Consider the following 25,343-nt stretch of genomic DNA (forward strand, 5'->3'; position numbering starts at 1 on the left):
TGGGGTCTGCAACTATATGTGTAGGTGGTCGAAGATGCTGTGTCTAATATGCTAGCACAATGCAAGCTCTGACCCATCTGGCGATGGTAGAGAATGTTACTGCTCTACCCATGGTAGGAACAAAACAAAAAGGTTGTCTGCAGTGTTCCCTCTAAGGTGTGCACACACTCACAAGTTTTTGGATGTCTGCTCAGTTAATTTTAGATCCTGCTCAGGTTGAATCAGGAAGGCCCCACTCCAAAAGCACGTGCGCACACACTGCCTTGATATTGCCACCCAGAACAAAACTCATTCCACCACAGAGATGAAAAAAATTAGAGGGACCACTGGTTGTCTGTGGTGTGGAAAGATGCGGAACGCTTTATATATTTCTTGAAGCATCATCTAACATCCAAATTGTGCCACCTTTTTTCCGTTGGATGCTTGGTGTGAGGACAAAAAGGAAAGGAGGAATATGTCCTCTGATTGATAGAAAACAAAAGGATCTGGAATAAGGCGAACCGAATCTTGCGAAAATATGTAGTGTGACCTTGGATGGATAGTGCCTGAAGTTCTGATACCCTTCTTGTCAATGTAATGGCTATCAGAAAGGCTAACTTGAATGATAGAATTTGTATCGGGATGGAATGCAATGGCTCAAAAGGCTGAAATTGCAGGGCTTTTAACACTGTATTGAAGTCCCAAGAGGGAAAGCGATGGACAGTAGGTGGTGAAAGGAGTGTTGCTCCTTGGAGGAACCATTTAAGGTGAGGGCAAGAATGCACAGATCTTGTTGACAGACCCAAGATTAACCCTACTAGGGATGCTGCTTGTCTTAAGTGTATTTGGTTTTAGACCCTTCTCTAGACCCTTCTGAAGAAACTGCAGAAGGTGTTGGATCAATGCCTTGTTACGCCCCTGCTCCCCACGAGGTATAGAATGTTGAGCCGGCCATCTTAAAAATGCCCTCCATGTGCATTGATCCTGTTTATGACCTTCTGGATGCTAGAAGAGTATCCAAAACCCTTCTAGTATATACCCCAATATGCTAGAAGGGTATTGGAATACCCCTTTTGTCTCAATAGTCGCCTCTCTGTCTCCATGCGGCAAGCCACAACCAGCCCAGGTTGGGGTGTTGGACTGGACCGGACCCTGGAGAAGCAGATCTACTGTTACCAGCAGAAACCATGATTCTGAAGTTGACAGAAATAATAGTTCTGAGAACCATGGCCTTCTAAGGCCAGATCAGAGCCACAAGTATCACTTGAGCTTTTTTACTCATCTCAGAATTCTTGCTAGCAGTGGAGTGGGTGGAAAAGTGGAAAGTATGCCCCTGGCCCTTTCTGCTGATAGTGTGTCTGTATCCTACACTTCCCTGCATGGGAATCTGGATATGAATCTCAGGAGTTGGGTGTTCTGAGGGGTAACAAATAGGTCCATCACTGGAATTTCACATCTTAGAGATATTTGTCAGAACACCTTCTGATTGAAACCATTTGCCTGGCATCAAATCCTCCCTACTGAGTCAGTCTGCCAGTTGGTTCAGGGTTTCCTTTACATGGTATGCTGAGAAGGATTGCCAGATGAACTTCTGCCCAACTTATCAACAAGCCTGCTTCCGTGTGTAGAGACCATGACCTTGCCCCCCCCCCCCTTGTCTGCTGACATGTGCTTTTGCCATGGTGGTGTTGGTTTTTATCAGCACATGATGACCCTGTAGAGCTTGTGGGAATGCAGTCAGAGCCAGGCAGATAAGCCTGAGCTCTAGCCAGTTTATGTTGTGGCTTTTTTCTTGTACCATTCCTGTAACCCCTGCTAACTGGGCAAAGAGGCACCTTTTACCGTGGTGATTCTCTTTATTTAGCAGGGGGAGAGTAACTGGCGCTATCCATGCCCAGCACAGTACTTCCAGTTACTGTTGCTGGTGTGTGTCTTATGTTTCTTTTTAGAATGTGAGCCCTTTGGGGACAGGGAGCCATCTTATTTGTTTTATTTCTCTTTGTAAACCGCCCTGAGCCATTTTTGGAAGGGCAGTATAGAAATTGAATTTTTTATTTATTTATTTATTTATTTTATTTTTATTATTATTATTATTATTATTATTTCTGGAGTGTCCTTTGAAGATCGTTCTCTGCTTCCTTTGAAGGAGATTGGATCAGGAGATCATCAAAAAATGGGAATATCTGGGTCCCCTGAAGGCCAAGGTATGCCATCAGCGGTGCCAATACCTTCGTAAATATGGGGGGGGGGGCGATGACAGGCCGAATGGTAGAGCTGCATACTGATAATGTTTTCCTGTATATTTGAGGGAGATGCCAGATGCTGCAATGGATTGGTATATGGAGATACGTCTTCTTTAGGTCTATTGATGACAAAAAATAATCCAGGTGGTATTGGACTTCCGCTACTGAGCGGAGGGATTCCGGGTCCTGATTCCCCCATCCCCCTCATCTGGTGCCGCATCATGGTCAGCCTACAGGATCAATTATAGGCACTGCTGGAATTTGGTGCTTACCAGGAACAAAAGACCCGGGATTCTCTTTATGAGGATCTCCAGAATCTGGACCTGAAAGATCAGATGAGTGCTGTTCTGTATGCTTGCATTTATAATTTGTAATAAAAACTATAAAATTTATAATTTATAATTTTAGAAAAATCTTATTTGATCGTAACCCCCTGGAATGCTTTCTCTTTCTCTTCACTTTTTTTAGGAGATGGGATACTGATTTCAGATGATGGAGAGTCCTCAAATGAAGAGGAAACCTGTGTACATTTTTTTTTAAACTTTTTACTTTTCTTTTGAGGCTTGATTTGCTGAATAGTGTCGATAATGGCATTTTTGAACCGAGGTTGCCATTCAGGAGGAACTGCCTTTGGGAGACTACAGCCTGCCTCTGAGAGACCCGCCCGATGGGGGGCGGGGGTTACTCTCTACAAGGAGAGATCTCACCAGCAGCTGCCCCTGGGTGCCCCCAGAACAGCTGCTGATAATGCCTGAACATTAACAGGCTGCTGAAAAGCCTCTCTCTTTTTGGGTGCCATTTTGTGTCCTGCCTGCCACACCTGATGTTCTGGCCAACATGGGGGCTTTATCTGCTGCCCTGGCCCTCATCTCCACTCCAGTGGGAGAAGGCTGGGCTAGGTGGTGTGCTGCAGCCCACTTAAGCTGGGAAAGGAGGAGTGACAATGGTCCCCGAAGTCTCCCCTGCCTCCACCTCTCCCAAAGACGTACTGGGCCGCTGCGCTACGAGTTTCATGGCCCAAAGGTGGGGAACTTGTTCACGGCCTTCTCAGAGGTCTTGTCTGGCAGTGCTTTAGCGGCCGGGAAAGAAGCATTTGGAGGAGGCGATCCCAGTGCTCTGATTGCTGCAGGAAAGCCACCCTGCCATTTCCCCTTGTGGACCAGAATCATCCCAGTCCTCCTTGAGTACTCCATGGCAAAGTGAGAGGGGGGATAGGATGAGAATTTAAAGGAGTGGCTAAGAGGTAAAGAAAATCCGATAAAGTGTTTTGTTTTTGTTTTTAATACAGTAGTAAGAAAAGGTAAGGAATAAAGGGAATATATAGATTAAAACAGTAAATATAGACGATTGTATGAGGGAAAAGGGTATTCAGTTGAGGAGAAAGAATTGAAGCTGCCTGGACTGAAATAACTGGGGGACTGAAATAACTGGGGCAGGGCTATCTTCCTCAGGCTCTAGTAGGCTTCTGTTCTTTTAGGCAATTACCATAGTCCTGCCTAGGAGCACGTGAGAAGGATAACCCCATAGATATGTCCTTGACCCCAGCAGTTGAGAAACTCCAGTTTTCGTTAGGGGCTGGAGGCGAGGTATGCAGAAGGATGAAGATTGCATCCTCTCTCAATGCCTTAGAAATATTTAAGGGATAAGCAGAATCTCCAGCTTGCACTCTAGCAAACCTACTGAGTTATTACTGAATACCTACCACATGAGCACAATTTATTGTACATATCACATGGAAATGATTTACAGGTAAAAAATTCATCATGTGTGAAGAAGCCCTTATTTGCATGACTACCAAAAAAGAAAAGGTGCATTTAAAATTTGGCCAAAATCCCCCTTATTTTAAAATGTTGCTCCAGAAAACTAAGCTTGATTCTTAACCCATTCAGACATCACACCTACCTCATACCAAAAAGCACCCAGCAGCTGATTTAGTTTGTCCACCAAATCATCTACCAGTTCAGCTCTAGCCAAAGCCACTTTGTTATGAACAGCAAGTTCTTCATTACAAAGAATGTAGTATATCTTGGAGCAAGCCTCGAGGACATCAGCATCAGAGTGTCTGGTTACAATGGCATTCACCTCCCTCAGCAATATATCCAAGTGCTGCAAGAAAGGCAAAGAATCCTGAGTATTATACACTGTTTTCCACTGTGGTCCATGGCATAGTGATCAGTTTGAACTCAGGAGAACCTAGGTTCAAATGCTTGTCCACACGACCTCATTGTGTAGCTGTGAATGAGACACTGACTTGCATGGCCCATTTAGAGGAGAATGGGGACATGTTACTACCCACTCTTAAGGAATATGGACACAAGGCATGGCAGTGCAATCAGTTCTGAACTTTAACACAAAGTTGCAGGAAAGCATCCTTGAGAAAATCTGGTACTATTTGATCCGAGAAGAAGATGCTATCCATTCCCAGCCCTGGATTCTCCACATTGGCACAAGTTGAACATTTTCTCTTCAGAGCAGCACAAGCTGGGTATCAGGTGCTATGTGACTGAATGAGTATATCCAAGACCAACCCTATCCTGTCCCAATCCCGCAATGGTATGTCCCTAGGGATAAAATGGGCTATGGAACTGAATAGTTAATATAACTAAATAAATGACAAAAAGGCAGCTTTATACCTCCACTGCAGAAGCATCCATATGTTGGCCTCTTCCCTAGGAAGAGGTCTGCTCAGAGAGCAGGGTGCATCCCACGTCATAATAACCAGGCTGCACTGAGAGGAGGAGGAGTCCTCTCCCCTGGTACAGCACTACACATCTCTTTATAGTCAGCTTGTCTGCAAACCAGGCCCAGCAAAAAGCAGCAACCTGTTAGCGGGTCTGCCACGGCCCTGCTTTGGGTAGAGGCAAAATGCCTTCTTCGTGCTCTGACAAACATGACGAGAGAAAAGGAACATGGACCCCAGAGTTTGTGATGCATTCAGAGTCAAATCGTTATACATAAGTTAGAACTGAGCTATTCAAAGAGAGATGTGTCAGTGCGCTCTCTGGTCACTTCTGTTTAACGACATATTTTATCATACCCTGCCTTTCTTCAGCAAGATTTTCACAACCCCTGCTAACTTGGCAATGAGGCACCTTTTAACATAGTGATTATCTTTATTTAGCAGGAGTAGAGAAACAGTACCTCCAGTGACTGCTGCTGGCGTCTATCTTATCTTTCTTTTTAGATTGTGAGCCCTTTGGGGACAGGGATCCATCATATTTATTTCTCTGTGTAAACCGCCCTGAGCCATTTTTGGAAGGGCGGTATAGAAATTGGATAAATAAATAATAAATAAGATTCCAGGCAACGTACACAGGGTTTTGACCAAAGCGAGATCTGTTTAGCTTCAGTTTGCTGTATCATGTTTATGCCTTAAGGTCTGTGAGGAGTCAATTCCTCTAGTACAACAGCATTTTTGATTTACCAAATGTGAACTGCTCTCAAGTGTTAGAGTGCACCATCAGGTATCTCACAAAACTTCTAAGAGCCCACCATGTTCTCTCTCTCTCTCTCAACACACAAACACACACACAAATTCACCTTCCCCAGGTTTCCAGTACTGTACAGATCTAAATCAAAATGCAGTGGAATTTGCAGGAGGTTTGTCACTTTTTCACCATTTCCTGAATACTGCAAAGGAAAAGACAGGATATGAGTGTGTTGCTGAAATCCAAATGAATTATTTAATATGCACTCACAAGAGCAGCTGCTAATTACCTTTGCCAAGAGCTGAGGGAGCACCACAATGAAGTGTTCAGTCATTTTAGTACAATCTTCCACTTGTATTTTCTTCTCTTTGGCAGACAGGATCTGTAGACAAAGCATTTCATTGCAATTATAGCACACAGTAGATTCACACTTAAAATTAGCTGTAGGCTTAAGCATGCAGTGGATTTGTATTTAAGAATTAGCTCTAGGGTTAAAACTTGGTACAGCAATATATTATAAATATAGACTTTCAATTGCTAAAATGCTACAATTAATTGATTAAAATGTGAGGGGTTTCTTAAAAAGGTGGCTGTTAATTAGAAGGACAAGTCAGTAGCTTTGTGAAACAGATTCTTTTGGTGTTCCAATAAATCTCTTTGTTGAGCAAAGAAATGCTGCAGACAGAACAGCCATTGCAGATAAAGAAGCTTTTGAGCATTCCAAACATATCAGTGATTATGAAAACATTCAGCACTGCTAGGTTGTGTGAAAATGTTATGCAGACTCATCCAGTACCAACATTAATGTGCTTAAAATCATGACTAAATCATACCCGCTGACTAGGTGAACAGAACTGTACCATGGATGGCTTTTGCTGTTTCATGAATCCCTGTGAACCCACAAGCCAAGAGAGTCAGTAGTATTATCTGCTTACAAATTTGATGGAAATAATAAAGATGGTTTTTATTTCTTTAAACCATGAAAAGTGGTAGCTTTTTCTTTTAGAAGTTGGACTCCTAACTATATTTGCTTGAAAGTCTTTAGGGGGACCTGGAGCTCTTTCACACAGTACAATATATGGTGACTTGCACTTCCATTTTCTGCCACATTATCTCATCTGAAAAGAATACTCAAGCATCTTTCTACTGAAGAGAAGCCCGAGCTCCAGATGCGCAAAGAGTCCATATATAGTTCTGCAGGAGAGATGCAGGAGTTTCCTTTCTGAGCAATACAAGCTTCCATGCAAGTAATATTTATTTATTCATTCATTCACCACCCTTCCAAAAATGGCTCAGGGTGGTTTACATTAAAACAAAACTAAAATCAACTATTAAAATCAAAAACTGTTTTTTTAAGAAAAAACAACAACATAAAACCATTATTAAAACAAAACTGTTTTTAAAACCCTGGGAAACCAGGCCAAACCTTTATGGTTTAAAAACAGCCAAACAGATGGGTCTTAAGGGCACTCCTGAAGGCCAATAATAGATTACAGATTTCTGCCATAATGATGCTTAGGGCTGCAACCTTCAGGCTTCTGGTTCTTGAGACTACAGAAAAATGTTATCTCACAAGGCTTACAAATTATTGTCATTTTAAGCCGTTGGATTGGTTTTATGCTACTGCTTTTATTGTGTGTGTGTGTGTGTGTGTATTTGATACTACAGTTGTGCTTTTCATGAATACTGTTTAGCCATCAAGGAAAGTTGGGATACAAGTTATTTTATTTTATTTTTATTTATTTATCAAATTTGTACGCCACCCCAAACTTTTGTCTCTGGGCAGTTAACAATAGAATAGAACAAGTTAAAAACATATACAAAAACTAAAAACAATTTAAAAATTTAAAAATAAACCAGAAAAATTAAAACCTAAAAATTTAGGAAGCTGAGAAAGCTTGGGTGAAAAGATGGGTGTTTTTTGAAAACTGCCAGAGATGGGGGGGATCGTATCTTAGCAGGGAGCGCATTCCACAATCTTGGGGCAGCGACCAAGAAGGCCCGTCTCTGTGTAGCCACCAAACGAGTTGGCGGTAACTGGAGACTGACCTCCTCAGTTGACCTCAATGGGCGGTGGGGATTGTAGTGAAGAAGACGCTCTCTTAAATGCCCAGGGCCTAAGCCGTTTAGGGCTTTATAAGTTATAACTACCACTTTGTATTTTGTCCGGTAACCTACTGGCAGCCAGTGTAGCTCCATCAGTAAAGGAGTATTGTGGTCTCTCCAAGATGACCCAGAGACCAACCTGGCTGCAGCATTCTGAACCAACTGAAGTTTCCAGACTACGTACAAAGGCAGCCCCACGTAGAGCACATTACAGAAGTCAAGTCTGGAGGTTACCAACAAATGTACCACTCTTTTGAGGTCATTGATCTCGAGAAACGGACGCATCTGGCATATCAGCCGGAGCTGACAGAAAGCACCCCTGGCCACCGCCTCAACCTGAGAAACCAGGGAGAGGTGTTAATCCAGAAGTACTCCCAGACTGCAAACCTGTTCCTTTTGGGGAAGTGTGACCCCATCCAGAACAAGTAGATCGACATAGTCTCTAGAGTTCTGACCCCACACAATAAGTACCTCTGTCTTATCTGGATTCAGCTTCAGTTTATTCTCCCTCATCCAACCCATTACTGCTTCCAGGCAGGCATTTAGGGAGGATATGCCAACTCCTGAAGAAGCTGACATGGAGAAGTAGATCTGAGTGTCATCAGCATACTGATAACACCCAGCTCCAAATCCCCTGATGATCTCTCCCAGCGGTTTCATGTAGATGTTAAAAAGCATTGGAGAAAGTACGGAGCCTTGAAGGACACCATACTTAAGCTCAGATTTTGAAGAGCAACTATCTCCAATCGACACCATCTGGAATCTATCTGAGACGTAGGAGCAGAACCACTGTAAAACAATGCCTCCCACCCCCAACACTCTCAGATGTTCCAGAAGGATACTATGGTCAATAGTATCGAAAGCCGCCAAGAGATCCAGAAGGACCAACAGAGTCACACTTCCTCTGTCATTTTCCAATTGGAGATCATCCATCAGGCCGACCAAGGCATTCTCCATCCCATAGCCTGCCCGAAAGCCAGTTTGAAGTGAGTCTAGATAATGAGTTTTCTCCAAGACCACCTGGAGCTGAGAGGCCACCACCCTCTCAATTACCTTGCCCAGCCATGGGAGGTTGGAAACAGGCCTAAAATTGCTCAATTCTGAGCAATCTAATGTAGGCTTCTTTAGAAGAGGTCTAATGATTGCCTCCTTAAGAGGCATACATACATACATGGAATTCCTCTGATATTACAGAACAGGTGGGAATGGTCTGCTCTACAATTACAGACCAAACAATATGTTTTTGCAGCAGGTCCCATATCCTGCATTGCACAGGTTACGGGGCAGGCACAGTGTCTGTTCTGAAAATAAGATTATGTTCTCTTGCTGCAGTGGAACCAATTTTCAAGATCATTCAGTGGCAGGCTACATCAGAAATACAGACTACCATTGAACTGTTAGAATAAAACTTCACTAACTTTCCTGGTCCCTCCTCTGCCCACAGGAGGATGACCTTCAGCAGCTTCTCGAACAGTTGCTAAGATGATTTCAATGAGGGCACTTTCTTGGGCATTGCTCAGTGCTGTAATCAAAATTACAGACAAATTCCATTCAGTCTCTCATAAAACAAGTGGAGATCTTAGGATACATATTATAAATACATGTTGTAGAAACTTTATTCATTTCTCCAAACAACTTGAAAAATAACTAAAAAGAAACTCTGGAAGTTTACTAAATTTGAGAACACACACTTACTGCCACACACACAAAATGAGCAGACAAATTCACAGATGAGAAAACACATAAATACTTAACTATGCCAGATTTTCATAGTATTCCTATACTTTATGCTGTTAAGAAGTGCAGAATAGGCAAAAGATGCAGCACATTCCTATCCCAGTAATTCTGACTACCAGACCATCCTTGCCCTTTCATATACATAAATGAAAGCAATCATATCTGTTCCCTTCCTGCACACCCACACACAGGATACCAATTGCTGCATCCTTTGCTCTAAAGTAGGAATCAAGCTCTGAGGAGACGAATGACAGATTTTATTGCGTAGGAAGCAGAACAGAGGTGACTGGGAGACCAAGTTTCCATTCACGAATTAAACACATGGTGTTCTAAACTAGTGTTTGACACTGACAAAGAATCCCTATTACTGACACCCCATTTGACTCCTCTCATCCAACCAAGCTGGCTTCACAACACAATGTTCTGGATTGCCAGAACCAGAGTGCAGCAACCCCCGTTGAAAGTGCTAAGCCTCTTGGCCTACTTACCTTCTTCTTGATCATCAATGTTTTCCAATAAGAGAGACGTCATGCACTCCCAGTCTTTCAATAAACTCATGGCCCAATCCCACAGGCTGTCTACAAGGTATGTGACATGGCTATGTAGCTAAAAATAAAAAATAAAACCCAGACCTTTGTAAATTATCCATTCTCATGATGATCCAAAGAGGGGAAAGGAGGCAGAAACATGAAAACAACTGGATCTTTCTTTGATGTTGCTGCTGCAGCAGTTTTCAGTGTCATAAGAACAGCCCTGCTGTATTAGGCCCAGGGCCTATCTAGTCCAGCATTCTGTTTCACACAGTGGCCCACCAGATGCCTCTGGGGAGCCCACAGGCAAGAGGTGAGGGCATGCCCTGCAGCTGCTCCCCTGCAACTGGTATTGAGAGGGAAAAAGTAAAAAAACTTCTGGAGAAGTTTATCATGCAAATGTCCCCCTCATTTGCATAAAATGTACATTAATATTTTTTTTCAAAAAAACTATACATTTTTTTCTGATTGTAATCTGATTTGACATGTTATTTGACCTATTTATACAAAAAATAAATCCTGCCTCCACCATACTAATTTCCCCTCACTGTATCTCAAATGTTTTTCAAGTAAGTAGCCAAGTAGAAATTTTAGAAATGGGAAATTTTCTATGGAAAAATTAAGTATGGGAAAGTTGTCCAGAAAATTTTCCATTTTGGAAAGTTTTTCTACCTCACATCTCTGCTCCTTATCAATAAACAACTTTCCTTTAATTGACATATGAATAATAGTTATATAAGCAAATTACTGTATAGTGGGGCCGTTCACATGACCCGCCCTGCCATATGCAATGGAGATCCTAGCACTCTCCAACTGGGTAGCCCAGGTTTTTTACCCAAGCTAAACGTGAGGGAGGAGGAAGCACACGCACCTTCTCCCTCACTCCCAGCTTGTGTGAAAGCCCGCATTGCCTGCACCCCAAGCTTCCACAGAGCTTGGAACTCTCCCTTGCACCACACTCTTCACATGGTGCATTGTGGGATTCCAGAGGACTTCCTGCTGCAGATCGCAGCTCTGCTCATCAATGCTGCACCAGTCGTCTGGGTGCACAATCGGCAGAAGTGGAAGGAGCTGCCAGTCTTCTGGGAGAAGACAGGTAGGAGGCAGTTTGGTCATGTGAACAGCCTTATTATCTATTTATTGTGCTGCAAAAAGGAAAGTAAAATATTATATATTTATGTTTTCTCAGAATGAAAGAGAACACACAGGATTTTAACTTTATACTGACTGATATGCCTTCTGTCAAAAAGCTCTCTAAATATGACCTTTCAATCTATTAACATATAATTCAACTTAAAATCTGGGAAGAAAATAAAATTCATTTTTACATTTTGGATTTCAATCTAAAAACACACTGAATCTTTACAGCCTTGTGGCAATTCCAATAGTGCATCTCAACATTTTCCTACATATAGCACTTAGCACTTACATTTATATACCACTCTATAGCCGGAGCTCTCTAAGCGGTTTACAACGATTTAGCATATTGCCCCCAACATTCTGGGTACTCATTTTACCGACCTCGGAAGGATGGAAGGCTGAGTCAACCTTGAGCCCCTGGTCAGGATCGAACTTGTAACCTTCTGGTTACAGGGCGGCAGTTTTTTACCACTGCGCCACCAGGGGCTTTATGTAACTGAGGTCTTCCCCTCTGACCCTTCAGGAACCCTTCTCAAGGTAAGTTTATTCTTACATGTCGTATTCTCCAAATCTTCCAATCAGTTTTACTTGAAAATACCCATCACATTTGGAAACTTTGCCTTCCATCTTTTTGTTTATTGCAGGGAAATGAGAAGTTCAGCCTTCCTGCTCTGTACATTCATCACTATTTGCATTTTCTTTACCTCACTTTCCAAGAAGAAAATAATTAACGTTTTCAGCTGGCTAGCAATAGGTTCCTGTTTTCCATTTCTTTTGGAGAAAGCTTCTGTTTCAATTCCTTGGACAATCAGTCTGCAAATGAAAGTGGTAGTCAGTCAAAATCAGCACCCTAAATTCTGAGTTGCAGCAAACAATTGCAATGTCTTGCTAGGTTATTATAGATTCTAAAGCATTTAGGTAAAATCAATAAACATGCACTAATAAAAAAAATAACATTTTGGAGCTGATTATGGTTTACAATAATCAGACATCCAGCCCCTTTCTGTGCACTAAAGGTCAAAGAGGGTTCAAGACAATGGGTGCATAACATTAGGTATGCACTTAATTGATTTCCTCCTTTAAAGGGGCTGATTCCAAGCAAAGACTGAAACTATAAAGCATGTATAAAAGGTGTGAATATCTTTTAAATACAAATACAACAAATATTTATATACCGTTTCTCAACAAAAGTTCCCAAAGTGTATATATGTATAGACAGACAGATAGACGAATCTTATGTCTGACAACTTCATTTTAGACTGAAGTTTCATACTATAGCAAAACTAACTGCTCAAAATCATGACTCTGTATATTTGGTGTAACTACAATTTTACACAGAATTTACAAATCTCAGCTTTTACTCTCTTTTTTTAAAAACTAGACAGAGTTTCTAGTTCTTGTGATGCATAAAAAACTGAACATGTCTGAGCATTGTCGGCTGAAGGTTTTAGTCATCATTCTATCTCATGTCTCAGTCTTAATATGTATTTAATTTATAGCCTTTATGAATGTTGGTGACTTAGAAGCACTCAAGTAACAGGAAGGGTAAGAGATGCAACATCTTGACCAATTGCCTCCCTAAAAAAACTTGCTTAGAATTATTTTCATCAACATGTCACAGTGAAAAGTAATAAAAGTTCATCCTAATACAAATAGGGTATATTCATCTCTTCCCTTTTTATCATTCCAGTTCTTTGCCCTAATGTGAGTATTGCTATCAAGGAGCATTCACAAAGTTACTCAGGAGGGAATAAGATTTTCCACTTTGTTCACTTGACTGAGAATTGGAAGCTTTTTAATCTACCAACTTGCTAAATTATTCAACTTTTTGTACTACACAGCGGATAATGTCCACAGCTGGAGTGTGGAAGAAGAGACCCTTTGTGATTAATCACAAAGGCAAACCCCTTCACAAACACTAGCAGACGCTGCTTGGTAACGAATTGGCTCACTGGATAGAAAACCAAGAAGCAAAAGAAAACAGGAGCAAAAAACCTACATAATCTCTGGCACAAATTCCACTGCCACCATGAACTCACTAGGTTGCCTTCTACAAACCCTGATCTTTTTCAGTCTTGTATCTGCAATATAGGGATAAGAACCCTGACTGGTTTATCAGTTTTTTGTGTGTGAGAGGATTAATGAGACAACAGGCTGGAGCCAAAGAACCATTCATAGAATGGTTCCGCAAACACTTGTTTCGCAAACAGTTTGCACAGTGCTGTAACAGGTTCTATAAAACAGTTCTCATGCGTCTGCTTGCACAAGTTCACAAGCAGAAGAACATATTTGAATTTAGTTTCACTTTTACTGTGGAATGTATGAAAAATATTAAGTTGCCTTTTACCAAGTCAGACAATCAGTCCATCTGGTTCAGTAATATCTATACTGACTGGCAATGGCTCTCCAGGGTTTCAGTTAGGGGCTCTACCAACTTTATCTGGAAATGCCAGAGATTGAACCTGGGACCTTCTGCATGTAAAGCAGGCCTGCTCAACTTAAAGCCCCCCAGCTATTTTTGGACTACAACTCCCATAATCCCCAGACACAGTAGCCAATAGCCAGGGATTATGAGAGTTGTAGGCCAACATCTGCAGGTGGGCCGAAGTTGAGCAGCCCTGATTTAAACATGTATGAATTAAACTTAGACTGGCCACATGAAGGAATATTTGGGAATTCCATCACAGTATAAGGTCCAAAACATTCACTTGCACATTGCTCCTCCATACACATTCTGGTGTGCACATTTATGAATCTCACTGTACAAAAAAGCAACAAGAATCAGAATCGAGTATATCACTCAGTAGAGAAAAAGAAAAGGCATGCATCATGCTGAGTGTAGAAGATACAATGGCAGGGCCTGACCTTGTGTATCCAACAAAGCAATATATTAAAAACTGTCATACCTTTTATAAAGTAATTCTCCAGCTGCTACAGCCAATGGTCGGTGAGTGGTGTAAACAAACTGGTATAAAGTTTCACAGTCTTCAGATGACAATGCATCTTCACAGTTCCTGTACAAAGACATAGAGTTAACTACGTTCTGTTGAAGAGGGTATTGTTACAAATGCTAAGCCTATGATACCTCAGCTGGGACTTGATTCTTCATTGTCTTGACCATCATATATCATCTTTGTAAAATGAACACAGATATGCTATTCACTTAAAATGACTGCATTTTACAACCCCATCGAACAAGCATTTATGTAAAGCTAAAACACAAGGCAGTGGTCCTCTGAGCATGTAAAAACAAGGTGAGATGATTGGGTTAAATATTCAGAACACCAGTTAAGCATTAAGTAAATAGATCATCCACAGACATACCATGGAACAAGGAGTATCATTTGTCACTATTTTACACGTAACAAAGACATGCAGAGCAGCCATAGCTCATGATAGAATACATGTTTTACAAGCAGAAAGTCCCAGGTTTAATCCTTATTATCGCAGATAAATGATGTCAGACAGCTGAGTTGGGAAAGACCAATACTGCTCAGAAATTTTGGGAAACCGCTGCTAGCCAGAGCAGACATTACTGGGGTAGATGGACTGCTTCCATATAGCTTCACATGTTTAAAGATTAACTAACTAGCTAGTACAATTGTTATTTAACTGTGTTTCATCTGTTCATCTTAAAAGTACAGCTAACCGCATTAAATAATACATTAAACAATACAACTTAAAAATTAAAATCCTCATAAGCAACAAAAACACAGCAAAATATTAAAATCTAGGAAAGTCAAGAAAAAAGGTCCCTGTCTGGAACCAAAGAGACATCAGATTTGGCACCAGGCAAGTCTCTTTGGAAAAGACATTCCAATATGGTGGGAGGCACAACTAAGATGCCTTCTCGTGAATCACTACTAGCCTTACTTCAGAAGAAGGGGTGACTTAGAGGTAGAGGTGTGCATGAACCCCAAAACACAGTTCAGTTCAAACTTGAATTGAATTTGAACTGAACTGCATTCACAACTAACTGAAGTTCACAACAGTCTTCAAAAGGCAGCCTCATAGCTTGCAGTAGTCTAAAACTGAGATTACCAAGCATGGAAAACTGTGACCAGGTGCTCTCTATCCAGGAGGCATAACAGCTGGATGATCATGAGAACTGGTCCTACGTGGTTATATACAATTTCTAAACTTTACAAATGATGCATCTGACATCCTTCTGAGAATGCTGCATCCCTTACATATCATATGGCAGCTCTTGGTCCATTAACACTGCCTGAATCCTCAGCAAATGACTATGTACAAAGCCAGACCTTGTATATAGGTCTAACCCTGTCCCCTAGCAGCTAATTAGGTTACAGGATGAGCATCTCACTCGCAACTATCTGAACTGACATCAGGCTTGTGTTGGTCGGGAGGGTTGTAGAGAAATGTTCTTTAAAACCACATTCTGGCAAAGGATTGGTATCTGCTGTCAATGGAAACAATGCAAGAGCAGAGGCTGGAAGCACAAAGGGATCTGAGGAGAACACACATTGCAGGATTGTTGATTTTGAGAGTCAAGGCAGCCTCAGAAAAACTGCAAGCTGATCATTATTGTCCTGTCCATCATTTGCAGAAAGCCACCAGTTATTTTTCAAAAATGTTCTCATTCCTGTTAACTTTCTCTTGGTGAATCTTTTTACATAAGTGGTTTTGAACACAGTAGATGAATATTTACCAGGAAAATATTTAAAAGTGAACCATCTAAAAATTAAGGGGGGAAGTTTTTAAACCCTGGGAGCAAGTGGAGCATACAGGAACCTACACCACACATATATCCTGAAGTCTGCCATAGTGTGCTAGTATTACTACAATACACTGCCAAGATTTGGCAGAGGGGAAAACCTTAGTGTGAACAAGGGGCTCAAAGTATGGTAGCAAGCAAGCAAGCCACTTCCATGGATCCTTGCTGGCTTGCCCTGCCAAGGAATGATTGAAAACCTTTGCAATATACATTTCTCTCTAATCCATGAATCACATTCACACATTTAGACAGCAAATAGACAGCTGTAACTTCACACCAACAACACTCATAGGCCAAATCTACACATGCAGCAAAATTACATTTTTAAATCCCCCTCTAAATAAAAATGAACAAACCTCCCTGCAAGTATAGGACTACCAAAGCAGTACTTCTCCTTGAAGTTCTAGCTCTCTGCATGCAGGGTGTTTGTTTTCTAAGATAGAGGCAGCCCTCAAAATGCATCAATTTTTATACCTGTAGTAGCCTGAAATGTGTATCACTCTGGCACCTCATTCTGCTGCATTTATAGAATCCGACATAGTTCAAGTTGTTGCCTTACAAGGGACAGGTATGACTAGAAGGTGCACCATGTTTCATGGTTTATCAACAAAACTGGGAAGTGTTTTCCTGACTACTGCAGTACACATCAAGATTTTCATCAGACATGCAGTTAAGGAGAAGAGAATCCAAACGGAAAGTATTCTCTACTCTCTGGCTGTGGAGCATAGAGATGACACAGGTGAGGAACAACATGCACAATCTGCCAGTCAGATCCAACATTCTTAATGAATCATTTTAGAGGCAGGAATGGAATATATCTTAATGTACATCTCTTCTATCTCCCTTTTCACATGCAGTTTGCAGTTGCTTACTGGAGATGCTAATCCAAATAAATACGGTACTAGTAACATAAAACATATATACTAGTTAAGTCAATTTGCTCCTTCTAGAATTTAATAACTAATGTAACTACAGTTGCAGTACAGTGTCTTGTTGACATTGTACCTAAGAAATAATTGCTTTCTCTTGTATGCCCTAGACCCGAAATTAAGCATTTAAGAAATACTTTTATTCCTTTAATTAGAAATTTCTTTAATTAAAAATTAAAAGAAATTAAGCATTGACGGAATACTTTAAGCAGAGAGCAATGCTTCTGCTTCCTGCAGTATGCAGAATGCCAAGTGCCAGATAAAGGTTAAGCCAGAAATGCCTGCCACTATTCAGAGATCTAAAAATAGGCCTGCCCTTCACATACCAATTCCATGTTATATCATTTTTCTCCACATTTCACTGTGACAGAGCATGAGCAGAACATGTAGCAGAGAAAGGAAGGTGGAGCTTTCCAGAAAGGGAACATAAGCACTCTGGATCTATATACTGGTAAACAGATTCTCATTTATTTCATGAGGTGATTTTGGCAGCAGGAATTCTAAGATTCTAGAACGATCATCAGCTTGTCTGCAGCTTTTTAAAAAGAGAAGAAGTCTGTAGTGTTGTACCCATGATGACAATTCTAATGTCCCTCCTTTGAAATATGTAGCCAGTGCTTAATCCTAAAAGAACAAAGCAAGCTGGTGAGAGATGGGGGAAACAAGTTCAAGAGACAAGTGAAGAGAAGGGTGTGAAAGACACCTCTTGGAAGAAACATGAGACATGAGAAAGATGCAATTTTATAAGCAACAAAAGTCAGGAGCACCCTTTACCGAGGCATGTGGTTACATTTTCCTCTCAAAACAAAGTGAGCATTTGGATATACATAGATATTATGTAATAGCATTTGGATATTACATGGATATTTGTAATATCGAGACACATGTAATCTGACAATTTAAAATAGGTATACTTCATTTCTAGGACAATCTAATAGCTGTTCTTAATAATTCTTGTTTGTAAAAGGAACTGGTATTGAGTGATAAAAGAAAAAAGTGTTTCTCTCATCACAAGCAAGGTTCATGCTGTTGGACAAGACAATTTCCAGCCAGGTCCCAAATAGGGTACTGCTGTGTTAAGTGCTAGCTCTGCCTGGAGTGTGTCACATAAACAGACTGTGGTTTTGGACACGACATGAAACCATGGGTTTAGCTTAAACATGGTTTAATGTGTTTTAACTTTTGAACCCAAGTCCGCTTGAGTTCCTGTGGTTTGTTTGGGGCTGACAAACCAGGATTTGAAACCATGGTTTGAAGTTGGTTTGCAAACTACATTTTGTGCTATTTTTGATTCTGTGCTATATCTGAATTCGCAGGCCACTGTCAAACCACAGTTAGGGCCAATGCTCTGCCTCAAGAAGCTGCTTCTTCATGGAGATGGGAACACAGCAGAATCATGTCTTCTTATGGGTGCAATTTGCAGGGGGTGCCCCAAAGTCTAGTAGACATAGTGAAACTAGGATTCAAGCCACATGATGTGTGCACTGGACCAATGTCTGAAACCTCTGTCCTCCATCACCAACCTGATTCTTACCAAAAAGCCTGGTCATTTCCACCCCAACTCTTGCAATCAGAACAAGAATGCAAGAATTGCATAGCTGCATCAAATCAAAGTTCCTTCTAGCCAACCACTCAATCTTCAACACTGAAGAGAATATATTATAAACAGTGGCCAGTTGTATGTCTTTGGGATGCTAACAAGCAGAAGTCAATAGAGATTGCCATCTACTGCTATATATCCCCAGGATCTGGTAGAGGTCCATTGCCTCTGAAATGACATGCTTAACAGTTGGGGTAATTCATAACTCATAGTAGTAATACCAATTACCATTCAGTTCATCTAATCTTTTTGAAAATCATCTATGCTAGTGACCTTAACATAATCCTGTAACAAATAATTCCATAAACGAGTTATGTGCTGCACAAATAAACTATTTTCTGTTGTGCAAATTAAGAAAAATGTATGCAAGTTTAACTTTAAATAGTTTATTTGGAAAATCTGGGGGGCAGGGTCAGAGGTACACCACTGACCCTGAAACACGGGAGACATCACCATATATGCTGAAGCTCTAGCTTCCTCAAAACATTTGCTTGTACATATTGGGCTCTAGGCATCACCGAGCAGAACTGAATCATATCAATTTCATAGTTATTTTAGTAGAATGTATAAAATTATGAGTTTGTTGATTCCAGTTGTGGGAAAGAACATGCAAAAATGCAGGTTCAGTGTTTAAAGCCTCCGGCATCAGGTGGTATATAAATCAGATAAATAAATAAAATAATAAAGATCAGGAAGTCACCTCGTTTTTATAAAAGACACTTCAGTTAGCTCAATAGTAGAATCATATTCCTGCTTCACAGATCTAGGATATAAATACTACTACATAACATTTTAAAATAAAGTGTTATAAGAGTGTAACGTATTTCTATATAATACTGACAAGGCAGATATTTCACATTCCTTGCTATATTTCCTACTGGTTAAATCTCTCCACTTTTACTATGCAAAATTACTCCCTCCTTTGGTGTTAAATCCTTCTGCTATTTGTAGAACTATGTCCCCACACTGATATTCCCTTCTAGTATTTCCCCTTCAGTCATCTTTCACAATTGCCTAATCATTAAGGGGGGGGGGAGGGAGTAATGTATTTTCTGAACTCTCTGACCTTTAGCCCTCTCTTTTGAGTGCTCAAGGGTTGACAAAGTGCCCATATGCTCTAAACTATCTTTACTTTTGGTGAAAGTCCATGTTCATTTGTAGAAACCAGCTGATTCTAGTCTGTATGTCCAAAACTGGTTATTTAATGGAACAATGCAGGGGGACTGATGTTATAAATATGTCTTATTTTTATTCCATAATATCATACCCACCTGTCATAGTATTTTGAAGGGAAAAAATTCTAATAAAGTTTTAATTAAAAAGTTTTTTAAGTGCCTGAGAGTACACTAATTAACACAAGAAAAGAGTTCATCTATCTTCTTAATAAAGGAATCTTACATCTTTGTTACATGGCAGCTGCCCTCTCCTCCTATAGAAAATCTGAGTAAAAGCAGTAAAAAAAAAATAAAGCAGAAAGGATGAGTGCTAACCATCAGACACAAACATACACACAGATGTAAAATAGGAAATAATGTACTTGGTAAACATTACAGGTGAAACTTGGAAAATTAGAATATCGTGCAAAAGTCCATTAATTTCAGTAATGCAAATTAAAAGGTGAAACTGATATATGAGACAGACGCATTACATGCAAAGCAAGATAAGTCAAGCCTTAATTTGTTATAATTGTGATGATCATGGCGTACAGCTCATGAAAACCCCAAATCCACAATCCCAGAAAATTAGAATATTACATGGAACCAAGAAGACAAGGATTGTAGAATAGAACAATATCGGACCTCTGAAAAGTATACAGTGTACTGTGCTTGATGGGCCAGCAAACTCGCATGACCTGACCCCACAGAGAATCTATGGGGCATTGCTAAGAGAAGGATGAGAGACATGAGACCAAACAATGCAGAAGAGCTGAAGGCCGCTAATGAAGCATCCTGGTCTTCCATAATACCTCATCAGTGCCACAGGCTGATAGCATCCATGCCACGCTGCATTGAGGCAGTAATTGCTGCAAAAGGGGCCCAAACCAAGTACTGAATACATATGCATGCTTATACTTTTCAGAGGTCCGATATTGTTCTATTCTACAGTCCTTGTCTTCTTGGTTCCATGTAATATTCTAATTTTCTGGGATTGTGGATTTGGGGTTTTCATGAGCTGTACGCCATGATCATCACAATTATAACAAATTAAGGCTTGACTTATCTCGCTTTGCATGTAATGCATCTGTCTCATATATAAGTTTCACCTTTTAATTTGCATTACTGAAATTAATGGACTTTTGCATGATATTCTAATTTTCCGAGTTTCACCTGTAGTGTTGCTGAAGAGCACTTGTGTCCTGTGGCCTGCCAAGTAAAATAAATACAAATTAGCAAAATATTCTAGAGTTTTCATATGACAAGGAAACGTCCTGAGTCTATCTGGTACACGATGAAGGGCAGCTGAGCATTTGCATCAGACATGCAAAGCATAGTTGGAGTGTTATGAGCACATTGGGTTATTATAACCTATGTTGCCAGGAGCATTCTCAGACAGGACTTTTAGCTCACATCTCCACCGGAATGGTGTACGTTCATTCATTCATTCATTCTTTCATAGATAGATAGATAGATAGAGATATAGATTGATTTCATTTCATTTCTATACCGCCCGTCCAAAAATGGTTCAGGGCAATTTACACAGAGAAATAAATAAATAAATAAGGATGGATCCCTGTCCCCAAAGGGCTCACGATCTAAAAAGAAACATAAGACAGACAGAGAATCACCATGTTAAAAGGTGCCTCTTTGCCAAGTTAGCAAGGGTATCAGCCAGATTTACCCCGAAGTCCGTGTGACATATCAGAGATCACTCCATACACGATTCAGATTTTCCCCTGGGTATTGGAGCCTAGCCCAATTTATGTCCAGGGTAAAAAAAAATCCACTTTTTCATTGGAGTATCTAATATGCCACAAGCTCCCAGTAAAACCTCGCAGTAAACCCACGGTAAAACCTACTGTCTGGGACAGCTCCTGGCTAGAGATCACTCTCCTGCTATGTAAAAGCATTCCGAAAATATGCAAAAGATTTGTTCTAGTCAGGATTCAATAATGGGAGTGGAAACCTAGAAAGAAGTTTTGATTCAGATTTGCTAGGCATTTGATTTGGTGTAGAAAACCTCATACCACATCTACAGTTTTAGGCTTGTTAACGCCAAGGTTGGACAGACAGAAAGAAGTTTCTGAATTTAATGAATGTGCATGTTATTTGAGTTAGTCCCTCCTCCCCTGCCTACACCTTTCCAATAATTACATCAATTCCATAGGGCTCCCAAATGACTCTGGGGCACCAACTATGCAACAGATGGAAGTAGAAACAAAGCTAGCAAGAAGACAGTTCCTGGACCCCTGCTAGGATTTTAAACAGGAGAAAAGGAGTTGCATACACATGTCACTGATCTGGAAATGCATTTTAGGATGAGTTTGTGTTGGGGGGGTGGGGACTGTTCAGTGCTGCATAATGGTCTAAAAACATTAAGGCCAAGTAACTTCTGCTTCCCAATGGCTTTGTTTTAAAAGGGAACAAACACTTGAACTACAGATTACATTTTGCAGTAACAGCAGCAAAACCAGAAACGTTGAACAGCTGCAATGCCAACAACACTTGTCAGTTCAGATGCAAAACAAGGAGTAACATTTAATTGTTTAAATCATCATTGTATCTTCACAATGGTGCATTACCCTTCCTAGCACAGAACCAGAGTGAGCACAGAGACACTGCACTGTACAATGTTCCTCTATCTGTGGACCAGGAAGAAGCAAATACCATGCAGAGACGATATTATGCTGCTGTTTCCAGAGGTCACGCTGTCTCTATTGGAGTCATGTGAACAATGCTACCCCCTCTGCCTTCTCATATTGGGGGGGGGGGGTTGTGGCATGAAACCATTATGAGCATTGAACAGATAACAAAAGCAGTGACATTTAGTCATTACTGTGATACACACAAGTGGAATTCTGAAATTACACCAGCTCAACTTGAAGAAATGCCAAAAAAAGACAAGAATCAGACCATATAAACGACAGAGCATCATTTTTAAGTGATTAGGAAAACTTGACCATACTCCATCATGGCCAATGGCTAATACATACATACATACATACATACATACATACATACACACACACACACACACCCCACCACCACCACAAGGAATTTCCCAGCTGTACCTGGAGATTCTAGGGACTGAACCTGGAAAGGTCTGCATACAAAGCATGTGTTCTACCACTGAGCTGCAGCTCCTCTATCTGAGCTACAGATAGGCAAATTGTTCAGATAGGCAAATTACTCGAGCAAGTGAGACAGGAAAACCATTTGAATGTTTGTTGAATTGGGAATTTATCAAGTTCTCCTTATTTGTTTCAATCCAGGTAATTTAAACTACCAGGGCTAAAAATGCCAGTAAGAGAAGACTAATAAAACAGAGTGTGAAAACCACATTATTTTATTTAGACTTATCTGTAAACACCTAATGCATCAGAATGTTAGCAAAATAATCATATACTATGCCACAATACCATATTAGCATTCCTATTTCTAACACATTTCAGATATGCATTAAAATTCACAGACTGATCTAAGCACATTTGCTAATGTGGCAGGTTACTGAGGATTTTTAAACTGGTGACAAATGTGTGCCTTGCACCCCTTAGACATGAAATTTAAAAAGTTATTTACTGTGACATAAGCATCAAGAGTTTCATGGCTTGAACTGCTACTTCATGGTCCTTGTCCAGAGTCATGGACACAATTCGATCCTAATGGATGCAAAACAACAATCAAAAGAAATGTAACACTCTCCATTCCGACTGTCTTTCCTGCAGGTATTTCTGCTTTTGGTGGTACATTTCTGAGACAGTGCAGCTAACTTCAAATTGCATTTAATGGGATAAAATACAAAGTTGAGATGTTCACAGTGAAACACATATAGAGACACAGAAAAAAGAATTTAAAAAAATACAAAGATGGAGTGTGCAAACTTGTTGCTGAGTCATATTTGAAAAGCAAATAAGTGCTGTTTTCTGACATACACCTCATGGCTCAGAACTATTTCACACTTCTAAGTTCAGGTAACAGCAATTAGATTAGCAATGGATAGCCTGTAGCACCCCCTGCAGGCTTGAACATCAAATGTTCCTTCAGATCGCAATAGCTCTTTCACAATCTTTCAGAATGTGACAGCTCTCAAGCAGGAGATTCCCAAATAGAGGGAGGAGAACCAGTATTGTAGGCTGGTAAAAGCATGAACAAAGGCAACATCTGGTTAACTGGGGGCATTTACAAAAAAAAAAAAAATAAGAACCACAGCCTCCAGCTTTCTTTTGAAAAGAGCACTATAGGCTATAGAATTTTTAAAATTCCAAAATGATTTAAATATGAAGCCTAAGAACCAAAGTAGACATCACATTAATCACATCATTTGGCCCCGCGTGTTTAATTTTTGTTTGTTAGATAGCAACCACCGGCAGGGGGGTGGGGGTGGGAGGTGTCCCAAGAAGAATAAGAACACAGTAGAGATAGGCTTGAACTCGTTCTCTCCACCACAGTTCCACTCCAAATCAGGGACCCTACACCTGCCTGAAGACAGGAGCTCTTGCTGTTCCTGAGTGGTGATCCCACCTCACTACTACTATATGATCATCAAAACCACACACAGAACCACATGACATGATTGGCATCACAATGCTATTCTCATGAGTAGCCTAATCCGCTAGGGCAATCCAGCCTAGGTTAGGCTACTCATGTGGAGCACCAGGATAGCTCCTTATTCCGGCACTCCCGCCCCGCCTAACCCTACTTTTAACCCCAGCCTTTAGCCAGGGTTAAGGGAGTGAGCATGTCCTTCACCCTAGCATCGGGGTCACACAGCCTGAGTATACACCAAGCTGGGCAGCAAGAGCACCCGGCTGAAGGGGAATCCCTCAACACACCGTACGCCTGACGTGGTGCATTGGAGGGTGCTGGAGGACCTCCTCCTCTGGCTCCCTGCTCTGCTGCTCGCCTAGGTGCAGAGAGAGTGGCAGAGCCATCTACGCATGGCTGATCAGGTTCAGGGAAGCAGGAAGGAGCCTGCCTCCCCGCCCACCCTCCCCACCTCCACCAGTCTTGGTCATGTGCACTGCCTCCATATCTAGTTTGTCCCTGAGCTAGTCAAGAAAACGAGTAATATTTTTCTTTTGTTTTGACTAAGCAAACCAGAACGCTAGAATAATTGGAAAAGTAACTGTAGAATGAATGTACTTCCAAACCTCACTGAGTGTATCAACTCATGTATTCACAGTCAAATACACTAAAACATTCATGAATGGCATGTTTATAACATGTAGTAGCAACTACTGTTATTTTTAACAGTCTATTTCTGTCTTATGTTAAATGTGTGATTTGATGTTCTTCTTCCCCACCCCTCTATTAGAAAAAGAGAGTGTGCCTTCCTTCCTTTTATTTATTTATTCATTCATTCGATTTATATACCGCCCTTCCAAAGTGGCTCAGGGCTTTTTGTTGCACAGGACTACAACTCAAAGTCAACTGAAGTCAATTTTGGTTTTGACTCTTGCTATTCTTGACTATGGGATACCCAAACACCTTGTGAACACTGAAAGCAAACAATCTACACAAAGTTACTATTAGTTCATACATACCAACTCAAACCAAGACAGTCAACAATTGTAGAAATTGATTATATGAATCCATCTTGAATAATCTAATATCTCAACAACAGCCTGAGTTGTTTGACTCACAATATCTTATGAAATCATGAAGAGCAGCATTTAAAACTCAAGCTACTTTCAAACTCTTCTATCTTTATGCAGCAACAACATTAGTACCAGCATACAGTTGTGGTCACCAGGAGTCAA

The 25,343-nt window shown here is 40.7% G+C and overlaps 2 protein-coding genes across 3 annotated transcripts in view; one reads left to right on the forward strand and one right to left on the reverse strand.

The window, feature by feature from the left end:
- LOC128349422 (cohesin subunit SA-2-like) overlaps window positions 1-4,130 on the forward strand; it is a 68,158-nt gene extending 64,028 nt beyond the window's left edge. The window contains exon 8 of the mRNA XM_053305656.1: window positions 2,691-4,130. Within this exon, the coding sequence (XP_053161631.1) occupies window positions 2,691-2,782 (92 nt within the window). The 3' untranslated portion in view covers window positions 2,783-4,130. The remainder of the gene's footprint in view (window positions 1-2,690) is intronic.
- LOC128349419 (cohesin subunit SA-2-like) overlaps window positions 1-25,343 on the reverse strand; it is a 62,769-nt gene that overhangs the window by 3,478 nt on the left and 33,948 nt on the right. Inside the window, exons 13-22 of one of the 2 annotated variants that reach the window (XM_053305653.1) lie at window positions 23,164-23,243; window positions 14,070-14,177; window positions 11,868-11,976; window positions 9,982-10,099; window positions 9,175-9,278; window positions 6,484-6,540; window positions 5,940-6,032; window positions 5,763-5,852; window positions 4,125-4,328; window positions 2,495-2,545 (exon numbers count right to left, since the gene is read on the reverse strand). In XM_053305653.1, the coding sequence (XP_053161628.1) occupies window positions 2,495-2,545; window positions 4,125-4,328; window positions 5,763-5,852; window positions 5,940-6,032; window positions 6,484-6,540; window positions 9,175-9,278; window positions 9,982-10,099; window positions 11,868-11,976; window positions 14,070-14,177; window positions 23,164-23,243 (1,014 nt within the window). The remainder of the gene's footprint in view (window positions 1-2,494; window positions 2,546-4,124; window positions 4,329-5,762; window positions 5,853-5,939; window positions 6,033-6,483; window positions 6,541-9,174; window positions 9,279-9,981; window positions 10,100-11,867; window positions 11,977-14,069; window positions 14,178-23,163; window positions 23,244-25,343) is intronic. The other variant, XM_053305654.1, reaches the window with a different exon arrangement.

This window comes from Hemicordylus capensis, chromosome 3 (genome assembly GCF_027244095.1).
Source record: "Hemicordylus capensis ecotype Gifberg chromosome 3, rHemCap1.1.pri, whole genome shotgun sequence".
In the NCBI taxonomy this organism is placed as follows: domain Eukaryota; kingdom Metazoa; phylum Chordata; class Lepidosauria; order Squamata; family Cordylidae; genus Hemicordylus; species Hemicordylus capensis.